Genomic DNA, 13466 nt, shown 5'->3' on the forward strand with positions numbered 1-13466 from the left:
TCTTGAAGCTAATCATGAAAAAGTGCGGATGCTGGAAAAGAGGAGGTTTGTCTTATTTAGCTACATTAGAAGTGTTAGCTGCTGCCTCTGGCTAATGTAAGCTCCAGCTGGCTGCTACCAAGCTGTAGCTGTATACTACGGTTAAAATGAATTAGAGCTGAAACGATTCCTCGAATGATTCGAGAAACTCGATTACAAAAGTTACTTGAGTAATTTTCTCCGCCTCGAGGAATCGTTTAATTTTAAAAAGATCAAAGAGTGGTATTTCAAATAGAGCTGAGGCCATATTAAGAGAGTTTTCAGACCCCTCAAGCTACCTCTTATACAAAATAGCAACTAGCAACAAATCTAGCTTCTTTTCTGGAGTTTGGAGACGAATGGGTCATTCTACGAAACGGGTGCCATTTGGGTCCACAACATTTGATGAGATGTACAAGGCACAAAAAATGTGTCTACCAAAGCAAATGCTCTTATTGACATGCTGTATCAGAAAATTCTATTTCTTAAAGAGAAAAATTTTCATTTGAAAAATAACTGCTCTTTAACTGAACAAAAATGTATTTTATCCGATTACTCGATTAATCGATGGGATTTTCAGTAGAATACTCGAATACTAAAATATTCGATAGCTGCAGCCCTAAAATGAATGTGCTCTCACTCCCACCAGTGCTACAGTTGTATGCTTTTTGTATTTTTTTATTGTATCATACCTTCCTATGTCTACATTTTAGTTCTATGTCAAGTGTAATGGTTTTTCCATGTATTATTTTTATTAGTGTTGGTGTGCCATAAATCCTTAACACCTGCCATAAACACATCAGCTCTCCAAAGCCCCCCAATAACATTTCAATGGCCCTGTGCTGCTGGCTCACAGGGCTGTAGAGTGACCTCTCCTTCAACCCATCAAAAACATCAGTACATCATTTCATGCACCCAAGTCCTTCTTTACCCACTTCATCTTAAACCTCAAATCCCTTCTCTAAAAGCTGCATTTGCACCAGTAGAAACCCAACTCTTCCAGACTTCTGTTAAGTGTCCCAAAATCTAAAAATACCCTCCCTGCATGAACCACATCCTAACCTGAACTCCTCACCCTTTCCCAACGCCAAAACAGATTTCTTTCTCCCCCTTTCCCTCTCACCTCCTCCTTCTTCCTCTCCTTCATTCAGGCGAGATCTAATTCACCAATGAATAATGGATGGTTGGATAGGAGACTTTCATCTATCAAGGTTCTCTTTCTCTCCCCCTGTCTTTTCTTGCGGGATGGCTGTAGTGCTAATGCAGGGCAACATGCATTGGAGATGAGCCCAGGGACCTCCCACTCAGTCTGTCTGTCTGTCTGTCTGTCTGCTGCCTGAAGGATCGCTCTCGTTCTCTCTGTTTCTGATTCTGTCTTCAGACTGGACATTGACAATCCTTTTCAATCAGTTCATTATTGTTTTACAGCAAGTTTCCTTTTTTTACACTTTCAGCGTAAATGTAAAAGTAAGAGCACTGGGCATTTTTCTCATCCACATCTTCTTCCAATTACCTATCACCTTTTTTACCGTTCATTACCTGCCATTCGATTAGTGCCTGACCTTGGGATAATGATCCCAGGTTTGTATTGACCCTGAACCCCCACCCCCCCGCCTCTCTACTCTCTAATACTGTTAGAAGCCTCGCGAAGGGACCAATCTCCTGATCCACCTGCCTCATTTAATGCTCTAAAGGATCTGGGCTGCTTTACAGCCACTTTTGAAAGCTTAATTTGAAAACATTCATTAGATTCAGTCATGAAAGCTAGAGATATAGAAATTACAGCGCGACGATATGGGATTTTTGGGGCCGATGCCGATACCAATACTAGGGGCAAAAAAAAGCTGATATCTGATATATCGATTGATGTCTGATATATCGGCTGAGATATATAATAAATATATTGATTTACACAGGATATATACTGTATATAATCACAAATTATTTTAATACCCATATGATTCAGAAATTTCAAGATTTTGACAAATATTCAAGATTTAAGAATCCTGTTGGTCTTATTTGTCATTTTTATACTCTGCATAAAATCAAAGTTGTGTTTCACACATCCACCACATTAATTCAACAAATCACAATTGTTAAAAAGCATTTAAGACCATGGTGTCCCTGGTGTCATTGGTTGCCGCCATGTTGTCTTTAGCCATTTACATCGTAATTTTATTTTCATGTACAGTAAATGATGTTTTACGGAGCTTGTCTGCCTACAGCTCCTAAAGATGTTACCCTGTTTGTGCCGCTCCTTTGATTCATCCTCTTCCAATAATGCTTTATTCAGTTCGTTCAGTTCGTCCACCATCTACATGATATAAACGAGGATGAAACAACAGATCAACCCCCACCTAAAAACAACAATTAGCAGTTGAAGTCGAGCATAAGCTGCAGATTGTCAAAGAGCCCATCAATAATTCAGGTTGGTGGATGACCCCGGCTGACACACTACCATTGTGCTGAACACCCCTGCCTGTCTACCTGTCTGTCTGCCGTCCATCTGTCTCCACTAGATCCACTGTTTCTCTCTTACCTCTTGAGTGCTTGCCTGACCTCCTGCCATCCTGCCAGCATATGCTGGTACCTCTAACCACACACACACAGACGTATTTGTTTCTACAGCCTGGCTGCACGGGTGTCTGTTTTGTGTGTGTGTATCCTCAAGCTGCTGTGCCTGGGGAGACTCAGTACATGCATGTATTTATTTATTTACTGTTCCATGATGCATAAAAGTTATTCATAATTTATAAAGTGTGTTAAGTCACTCAACATGTCCTCTTGGCCTTTATTTTTAGTTTTGTTGCATTTAAGAGAAGTCTTCATGCAATTACCGTAAAATACCAAATAAATGCCGGGTTCCAATTAAACGCCGGGTTCCAAATAAACGCCGGGTGTAGCAGCACGTTTAGCAAAATAGACACCCGTTCCAAATAAACGCCGGGGGTATGGTAATTTACTCGGCGCAGCCTATGAGCTGCAGTCAATTTCTTTTGTTGTTTTTTTCATTCCACGGTCGTAGTTACAGAACACACATGCAAACGCTGAGCTCACAACTGACAGTTGACTCTTGAAAACTGATTTTTGTAAAAGAAACATAATCAGACTGCACCTTATTAGTAGTGGTGCAACGGATCATGATTGATTTGTGATCCGTTAGGATCGACGTAATCGGTTCGGCACACACATGACCCTACAGCAGTGTTTTTTGTGCAGCAGAAGCCCAGAGCGCTCGCACCAAACACCCCCTCCCTGCTCATCTGCTCGTCTGCCGTCTGCTCGTATGCCCCGTCTGAGTCTGCACTCAGACGGGGCAGATAAACAAATAAACGGACTTCCACCGAAAAAGTCTGATATCGGTCTGCATTCAGCGCGTTACTTTCACACAAAAACACCGCTAAATAAGGCTCTAGTTCTCATCGTGTCGTAAAACGGCGCTACCTCTGCTGCAGAGCCACAGCTGCGTACAAGGCACTCGCCGCTTAATGTATCAGTCCACGCGCCGCGTGCCAGATATAAACATACGCAGGTAGTCTGCCAGGACGAATTATGCAATAACAGCGTAAAGATGAGGAGGCTTTGAAGAGTCAAAGAAGAAGACGTTACCACTTCCATTGAATGTTATTTTCTGGGAAAGAAATAAACGCCTGTTCCAAATAAACGCCTGGTCTGCTAGGTGATTGAAACAAATAAACGCCCCGGCTACTATTTGGTATTTTACGGTATTAGAAAACACTTTGACTGAATCAGTGGGTGACATAACTGTGGCTGTGCAGAATTTTTGGACACAGTATTCACAGGTTTACTAATACACTGTAGTTTATAGAAAATCATAAAGAAAGGATTAACCCTGAGGTAACAAAACGACTCAGTGATATGGACCAAAAAAAAAGGGTTTTAAATTTTTATGCAGCTGTTTATGTAAAAGACTGGTTTTAAGTGATGGCAATCAAAAAGCTGTTCCACACAGGGGGGAAAAGACAGACTCCGAGGGTGACCAACAACAGTAATAACAGCAGCCGTTCCACCGAACACGCCAGCAGAATAATAATCAAGGCTGGATTGCTCTGGCTTCTACTAACATCTTATCATGTTCATCAACAACAGCAGACAAAATGGCCGGTGAGCAAGCGTCATGACTGATAGAAAATAACAGAGCAGGTGATGGCCAAAAGGTGTAGTTGAGATAATTTGGGACGGTGATTCATGTTGCCTTTTTTATTCTGCACAACAGGTAGATGGCTCACACACACACACACACACACACACACACACACACACACACACACACACACACACACACACACACACACACACACACACACACACACACACACAAAATTTGACTGTTGAAAGGGAGCTGCTGGGAGAGCAACAGCCAGATGAGAGGGGGATCATTTGGCCCTGGGAACAAAAGTGGACCCAGCATACAGGCAGCTGTGATGGTGCCTAGGATAGGAAAATGAACACCTGGATAATTCAATCTGTTCATGTCTTTTTTTCCTCTAGCACATGACCAGAAATGCTTGATTTTGTCTCTCTCATAGCAGCATGGTCAACCACACAATAAAAGTGATCTTTGGACACCTTATGAGGAGATTGTTGTCTTTATTCTATTTCAAAACCTCATCAAGTCAACTGCAGAATTAACAGTTGCTTCAACAAATTGTTAACATTTTTATCAAAGAAAACCTGAAATACCAGTCCCTTGATGTAGGTAAGTTTCAACACAGCCACCAGACCAGACTGTAGTTCTGGCTTAAAGCTATTGCTGCAATGCTATAATGCTCAACTACCTGGATGTAAACAGACACATTTAATGCATCATTTCGTGGCTAGGTATGGATTAGCAGCAATTTGACCCAGAAAATTGAACATAAGCTGTCTACTTTAACTAGCATTTAATGCATAACGCAGAACAGGACTGTGGATACTGACCAGGCTGACGAAGCAAACTCTGCGAACACTCTGGCCACACTCAACAAATTAGCCTGACATTGTTTATTTGCAGACTCTGTGATCCTGTGTCTAGCCATGTTAAATTAATTGTGTGTTGGCTGTTTTCTTACCCTTAGACTAATCTGTATGTTGAAATACAGGAAAACTAGAAGCTTTGCTATTTCAGAACATCCCCAGACAAAGCATTAATCAACCACTAACAAGCAATTTGCTAAAATGAAAAGGAAAAAATAATAATTTGAAGAAAAAGAAACACCAAACTAACTTGTACAGAGAGAGGGAGGAGACAGATGGGAGAATTTATAGCAACAACAATGAACACGAGATACAGACTTATAGTATTATTAAGTTAGCAACAATATCTATGCATATTAGTCTGTAAGACCCTTTAACATGCAAACCTACACAGTGCACCCAAACACCACCATGTCAGCATTAGGGCTGCAACAACTAATCGAGTAAATCGATTAAAATCGATTATTAAATTAGTTGGCAATTAATTTAATAATCTATTTTCATCGGCAACTAATCGCAGGTGTTTTGGTGCATGAAACTGTAGCTTACAGTATGTTAGTTAGGAGGAGATGAGCCCGCTCTAGGCTACTGGAAGAGGTGCGCATGCACTGAAAATGAGTCAGTGGCCAATTATATTTGCAGGTTCAGCTCTACTTCCCAGAAAGAGAAAGCTGTAATAAAATATTACTGAAGGAAAAATGCTTTTTATTGTCTTTTTTGCTGTTTAGAAAATACCTAAAACAATTTTAAGCTAAATTGTAAAGGAAAGTGCAAAACGTGTCATTATCCGATTAATCGATTAATCATTTAAATAATCGCCCGATTAGTCGATTATGAGAATAGTCATTAGTTGCAGCCCTAGTCAGTATAAATCTTCCCAGCAAAATTTAAATAGGATGCAGCATACTCTCATTCCACCATGTGGTATAATGTGATTGTCCATCTCTGGTTGATTTATGACCACATCCTGAGATCATGACTCTGCATTAACTGTGAAAAATGTTTAAACATCTAAGAAGATTCAAGCTTTTCCATTTATTCCCAGCATTATCTTTCAAAAAGGGATAAAAGACTTAAGAGGGAACATGGGATTAAGGTGTACACCTCTTTTCAGCACGTTACTGGGGGGGGGTTTGATAAAACTATGGGAAGCAACATAAAGCTTTATGGTTAACATTAGCCTGTATCTTTTGCTAGAAATGGTACTGCAATTCCTCACCACACAAAGAGGCACTGCAAAGCTTCCCATTTTCACACCACTGCTTTTGTACACTTATCGATTTGGCTGCATAAAACATGGAAAGCCCAGAAGGCATGAGGCAACTGACAGCCAAACCACAAGGCAGTAGTAAAAATAAGGTCGACGTTTTCTGAAGACAGAGCTTTACTGCTGAAGACAGAAATAAAAAAAAGACATAAGAAACCACCCAATCAGGGGTGCTTTCTTTTCTTTGTCTGTTTCATTCATCTCTAACATGCAGACCCTGTGACTCAGTGGATAATCCTTTCACTGGTCCCCTGAGCTGTAAGTCAATAACACAGAGGCTCCCCCCTCCTCGGACATTGTATGCGTGTTTTTGCATTTGTATCTATGCCCGTGTGTGTGTGTGTGCACAAGCTCCACCCTTATTCCCAGCGTGAATCCAGCAGTGCCATCACTGCCATCTTCCCAAGCTCCCACTTACTCCAGCCCAGCAGCACAGATACCATCACAGTAATAGAGCAGACATTTACAGAGCAGCAGAATGAATGACACAATGAATGACTGGAAACGAGTGAATGAATGACTTGTATGACCCCTCCACACACAAAAATCCACCATAATAGAAATAAAGGCATGCGTGGTATGTAACATTCCTGGAGATAGCATTACATTCACACCCGTGCATCCTGTTACAGCTGTGTGTTTATTATCCAGGCCATTGTTCTCGTATCTCTGCAATGATCAGTGGACTAATTGAATAAGACTGTGTTATAGCTCATTGTAATGGCGGGAACAGAGGGAACCAGAGATCTAACCAGCTGCTCTCTCTGTTGTTGGCCAGTGGCTCATCACAGCACAGAGACAGGTGGGTTTTAATTACAGCTACACAGGGACAGAAAGAGAGACATGGAGAATGAGAAGAAAGGATTTTAATGAGAGGTGAAGGGTCGTGTACAGAAGCAGAGCGGTTTAAGGGATGCGTGTCCTCCAAAGTCTGTATGCAACAAGCCCTGTACTAATCACTGAATCATCTGCATTTTCAGGGATGCTTGATACCTATCAAAGCAACTGATTACTGGTTATCTTTATCTGCTTGAAAACCCTACATATTTTAATAAAGTCATCAACTTCACTGACAATTTAATCCACGCAGCCACACACAGAGATTATGTTACACTGGATACAGAGATATCCAACCAACCTTACACATGATTTTTATTGCTGTCAGCCATAAAGTATCTGTATCACACAGATATACACACATGCTTTGAAGTGCTGCCTGTCCAGTTGTGTCTAACTAGCTCACAGCTCACAGCTCTATCAGGTACAGAGAGGTTATAACCCAGTAAACTGTCTCCCTCAGGCTAGAGAATCGTCCTCTGAATACCAAAAAGCTGCTTTTTGTGATGAAAGAGGCAGCAGATAGAGAGGAGGGAGGGAGGGAGGTAAACCTCATAATTCATCACTGGGGGATAGATTAAATATAACGATTAGGATTTCAAGCTCAAAGCTTGATAAACAGTGTTAAAGTCTGACTGAAGGGAGGTTGGTAACTATTCTGTGGTCTCACAAATTACGATTAGTCTCTAAATAGGAGAGGGAACATCCAACTTTTTACCAGCGCACACTTCAAAAGCCAGGATGTGTAATACTATGGGGATGCAAAAGTGCCCACAGCATGGGTAGCTTACACATCTGAGTGGGTACAATTAAAGCCAGCTAATATATTTAGGTGTAGGAGCCAGTCTATATTTTGCACTTGTGATAACAGCATAGCTCCATAGTAGAAGAGTCCAGGTGCTAAATTTCCTACAGAACCTGTCGCCTATTCACAACATTCAGTGTACTATCATGAGGCAAAAATTTTCAACACCCTAGACCCTGAATGGTTGAAAAGTTGAAAAGCTCTCTTACAACACTAAAGAAATTAGTGCCCTAAACTCCCAAATGTTAACAGTGTTGTTCAAAGAAGAGGCGGCCCAGCACAATGTTGAGTAAGCTCCTGTCCAAACTATTTGAAATGTGTCACTGGCCATAGATTAAAAATGGAAAAAAAATTATTAAACAATCAAATCTATCAGTTTGAACTAGACATGCACCAATCACTTGGCTGGCCGATCAGTGCCGATTTCCATAATTTTGGGGGATCTGTGATTAGGGATTGGTGATTGGTGATCAGCCCATCTTTACATATGAAACTGATCTTATATACCTCCGGGAAGGTCTGACAGCCAGCCATTGTTGCTTTTTGCTCTTAGACCTAAAACTCTGGACACTTTATTGGTTGTTTAAGTTAAAAAACAAAGATTTTATTGTTTCACAGGTTTTGTTCACTGATTCTCAATAAAATAAGATTGGAAGGTATATGGTGTCAGTTATCGGCAGGTCAAACTTTTCAAAGATCAGTGATCAGGCAGAAAACTGTGATCGCTGCACCCCTAGTTTCAACATTCGATACTCTGTCTTTGCATTACATGTCATTCAAATGGTTTGAAAACCATCAAAATCTATTTTTACATTTACATTCTGTCCAAATCTTATGGAACTGGAGTCATACAGTAAATCATGTGGGAGAAAATACTAGAGGCCATAAAACTATCATGGTTTGCTCTTTACAATGAAGGGATGCACGATATTATCGGCACAATACCGGTATCGGCTGATAAAAGCTTAAAAACACGTTTATTGGTATCGGCAGATATGAAAATTTCTGCCGATAGTCACAGCCAATAAGGTGCTATTCAGTTAGAATTATTATTATTTTCCATCTGAAAAATAAGCTCCTTAAATAAAATGTAGCACTTCATTTATTTGCACTGCGGAGCTCTGTGTCTGTCACCAGGTTGTTACAGTAGCTCTAAAATAATCAAATGCAACTTGGTTATGTTTAAAATTGCATTGTACATTTAAAGTTCATGTGATCTAAAGAAATTATTTTTCTGTATTTCAATACTGAATGTCTTTAGTTTAAAAAATAATACATTTCTTATTTATGGTAAAATCAAATGTTTTTTGTCTTGTTTTATGTGTGTTTCTTAAACAAATAAGACCCTCACAATAAGAGTAACATATAAATTCCAGTACAGGATAGACTTAGCTTTCTTTACAGTGAAAAAAACAAACAAACTTATGATTATCGGTATCGGTATTGGCCAAAAGGGGTTTCGATATATCGGCATATCAGATATGGGCAAAAACCCAATATCATGCATCCCTATTACAATGTTAATTGCTGGTTTCACATCCGGTGGGTTACCTTGGATATTTGATTGCATGGGTCAATAACTATGTGACATTGACAACCCAAAATAATGGATTCAAAGAAGCTAATATGCATCAATAACTAAAATGTAGCCGTCAAAAATGAAATATAAATAAAACACAATAAACTACTACCTATACCATGTGTTTGGTGACAAAGATGGTAACTGTGAAGCCCTTGGTTGACTAAAGTAAGCACAAAAAGCTTCATAAGCGCAGATCATTTTTACAATATCATCCTGGCCAGGTTTAAATGTAATCAGATTTGACAGATTGGATCTTGTGGCTGTGATGAGAAAGTGCTGCAGTAAGCTTGGATTTTATAACACCTTCTAATCTGGTTTCTCTTATGAAAAGTCAAAACCAAAGCCACAAGAGACAGTAGTACACACGGCTCAATAAAAACTGTTTGTCTGCTGCTGTTTTCATTACAGCCTCTGTGTCTTTCCCATCAAAACACTGAGAGGAAATACATCTGTCTGTTACATCCAAAGGTTTTTCTTTGAGCAAATGAAAAACAAATGGTACTGTTGATCCTCTTTGCTTTTGGCTGCTGTAGTGTTTTGTTAACATCCTGCACTGTGTTAAAAAGGCGTGAAAGCACACAAATCAATCAGGGGAATGTTAAAACGTCACAACAGAACAAGATGATTGACACAGGATCTTTTTATGCTGATTGATCGATCCATGTCTCCATGAGTAAGACGGCCTCACCTATCTTGCGACAGGCTGACAGAGGCAGAGCAGTGACCCATGAGTGCAGCTCAGACCTGAGACAGGAAGTGATTTATCATCCATGCTGGGCTATGAGCGCTGCTAACAGCCTCTGGAGACAGTGTTCAAAAAGAGAGACACAGCTCATATATTCTCACTGAACAAGACCTGTGTGATACAGAAACACAAACACACAACACTTACACAATAAGTGTTTATGTATTTAATTTATTATGTACAGGATAAACTCTGAGGGTTTATTTTCTGACCAGCTGCTGGCAAAAATAAAGTCCACCAATGAAACTGAAACTGATCTCTGTGCCCGAAGCTGACTCACACACACACACTGCTCTGTCATCCACACTCACACAGTGACTCTGTATTACTTCTCTCAGTCTCATCATACTCCAGTCCTCACTTAGACCACTTAGCTAGGACTGGGCTCTGGCAGTTGCAGACATACACATTTTGGATGAGTACACACACCCATCCAGTTGCAAACACAGATGTACAAACATGTTTGAGGTCACTTATGAGCAGGAGTGTAAATCTTGTTTTTGTTTTTTTTTCGTGACAGGCTTCTACAGCCTCATAAACACTTTATAAACTAAGCATGCAATGTGCAGCTAAAGAGACGTGTTTACCTCAACTAACATGCATCAAAATAAAATGAATGGTTTGCATTCTTTCCCTTCGCATGCATCACTTGCTGTCCAATGCCAAAGATTAATTTTAGCCGGCGGCCTTCCTTATCTTTGCTCTTGAGCAGCAACATTCGATACTGCTGGTTGTTGAACTCCAGCTCTGCTCTGCCACGTGGGCTAATCAAACACTGTTGTTTTCAGAGCTCACTTCAACAAGAGCGCGGGCACACAACATACAATACAAAAACTTTTGTAAACTTTACAACATATTTTTTATGTCCTATTATTGAGCGTCAGTCCAAAATCCAATGTCAAAGAAAGGTGGAGGTCAATAATTTAGAAAGTGCCCCTGGTCTGGCTGAGTCACAGTCTATGCAGTGAGCGGCAGCATGAGAGAAATAATGTCTTTCTATTTTTAGCAGATGAAGAGCTGTTATTCTGGGGATGCCCAAACAGGCCCTGAGCAGGGAGCACTGAGTACAGAAGTGTTTGTCTTTGAGATGTTTGTGTCTGTTAGTTTGTCTTAACAGGGAGTCTGCTTACCTTCTATGGACGGGGCTTGGTCCTGGGCTGCATACAGCATATCCTTGAACGCCTGATGAGATAATAAGGTATAAAAAACATGACAAATTAGATTTTAAGAACAATCATGAGTACAAAAAACAGTTGTTTACAGTGCACAGTGAGACGTTACACAACTGTCAGCTCCATCTGCTTTCATTGCAGCATTTTAACCATCTGAAACCATTTGAGAGCCATTAACTAAACTCTGCTTCTCCATATGGAGAAGTACAGCAGCTGAAACACAGCTGTTAACATAATGCACCACACACACTGATGATGCAATGATCTAATTTTATGAAAATAATAGGAGTTACATTAATGTGTACAATAGCTTCAAGAACTCAAAGCCAAACAGTGAATTGAGTTATTGCTGCATCTAATAAAAGATGTCCACTACCCATTAACTGTTTTCTCTTCAAGGAACTTTCACTTGTTTGACTGAGTAAAGCTCTGATCCAAAGAGGCGAGCAAGAATTCACTTTAAAAGGCAAGAAAAACACATTTATGTTATATTGTTCTTTGACAATCCTAAAGTTTAAACTGAAGTATTTTATTTAACAGATCTGTGTAAAAAGGTAGAGGCTGATGGACAGTAAGCACAAAGAGAGATATCTGCACTGGTTAAATGAGGTTGTTTCTCTGCAAAACGATTGATTTTAAAGATAATGGATACTGAAAGATAACTGCACGCCGGCTCATCTGACATATCAGAGACAATCAGAGAAAAGACAGGGACTGAATCCCTTACTCGATAAAGAGTAATTTATGGCTAAGCTGCTTCAGCCAAGAAGAAGAATGACGATAAATTTAAGCTTTCATAACGCACTGGGTAAGTAAACTGTGTTTACATTTACAGTAAAATCTGAACTAATTGATTCACTGTCCTTGTCATCCAGAGCTGACCACCTTCAAGTTTGCTTTGATTTATCCACACATCAAAACAAACTGTCCAAGTTTCTATGTAACCTGCTTTTGTAACACCACAGGGAGAGGGCAGTGTGAGTAATCCAGTGTGTGGGTGGAAACCACTCAGAAACTGCTGCACACCAGCAGCAGCCTGCACTGTTGATGCTTGACTCCATCTGTGAGTTACTTACACAATGAAACTCTAGTGTAATCCAAAAGGTCAACTTCTAATTTGTGTTTAGCTTTGTCTCTGACATGTCTGGAAAACATGATACTAACTCTACACATACACCCTAAGAGCAAGTCTAAGTCCTGGAGGCCCCGTTTTAGTTACCCCCCTCCTCTGGGGGAGGGGGGTAACTAAGTTGGGAAATAGATGTTCAAATTCAGACAAGGAGGCATCACCATGGTGATGGCAGTGATGGAAGAGGGGGTTGGGTTAGCTCTTCAGGGGATAGGAATAAACCTGCAGGCTCCGCAGTAATCAGTGTTGAAACCTGTAGACAATAACTAAGCCAAGCCTAATGGGGCCATCAGTTTGAATGACCATGCATTAGTGTGATGATGATACATAATCGCTAAAGCAAACATGAGTGAAACACAAGTGTCCAGCTGACACCGCAGAGCGTGCAGTCAGCTGCCTCAATGGCTGTGACACTTTGAGTGGGCACAAACCAAAATATCTGAGCACTAGACGGTCGAATCATTCCTCTAGGATGCTTCAGATGGCTCTGGCTGTGCTTGAGGAGATCACACCATGTGCATTATTAGTCAGAAGGAGATCTCTGCCTTGAAAAAAAAACCCATAATGGATCACTTGAATCTGCGTCTGAGTGGATGAGTGGATCTCTGCTTGTAAACAGAGAAGTGGAGAGGATGGGAGGGAAGGATGCAGGCAGGGGAGAAGGGGAGTCGAGGGCAGGTCTGGTCTGGGACCAGATGTCCTCCCAGTGGGGGAGGAACAATGAGGGGAGGATGGCAGGAAGGAGAGGGGGCCTCTGAGCAGTAACCATACCATGCCTGTTGTGTATACATAATGCTGATAATGTTTAACATGCTAATAAATCACAGTGTTATGACACAGTTTACAGATGATGTGAGCCATATTGTAGAGTTTACGGTCTATTCCCATTATTTCTATCACAATATCAAGCTCACAGAGCTGGATCACACATTTA

The 13466-nt window shown here is 40.6% G+C and overlaps 1 protein-coding gene across 1 annotated transcript in view; it reads right to left on the reverse strand.

The window, feature by feature from the left end:
• xpr1a (xenotropic and polytropic retrovirus receptor 1a) overlaps positions 1-13466 on the reverse strand; it is an 85294-nt gene that overhangs the window by 67997 nt on the left and 3831 nt on the right. The window contains exon 2 of the mRNA XM_074668572.1: positions 11362-11413. Within this exon, the coding sequence (XP_074524673.1) occupies positions 11362-11413 (52 nt within the window). The remainder of the gene's footprint in view (positions 1-11361; positions 11414-13466) is intronic.

This window comes from Halichoeres trimaculatus, unplaced genomic scaffold (genome assembly GCF_033239565.1).
Source record: "Halichoeres trimaculatus isolate MK-OKI-2021-1 unplaced genomic scaffold, fHalTri1.1 fHalTri1_scaffold_4, whole genome shotgun sequence".
Taxonomy (NCBI): Eukaryota; Metazoa; Chordata; class Actinopteri; order Labriformes; family Labridae; genus Halichoeres; species Halichoeres trimaculatus.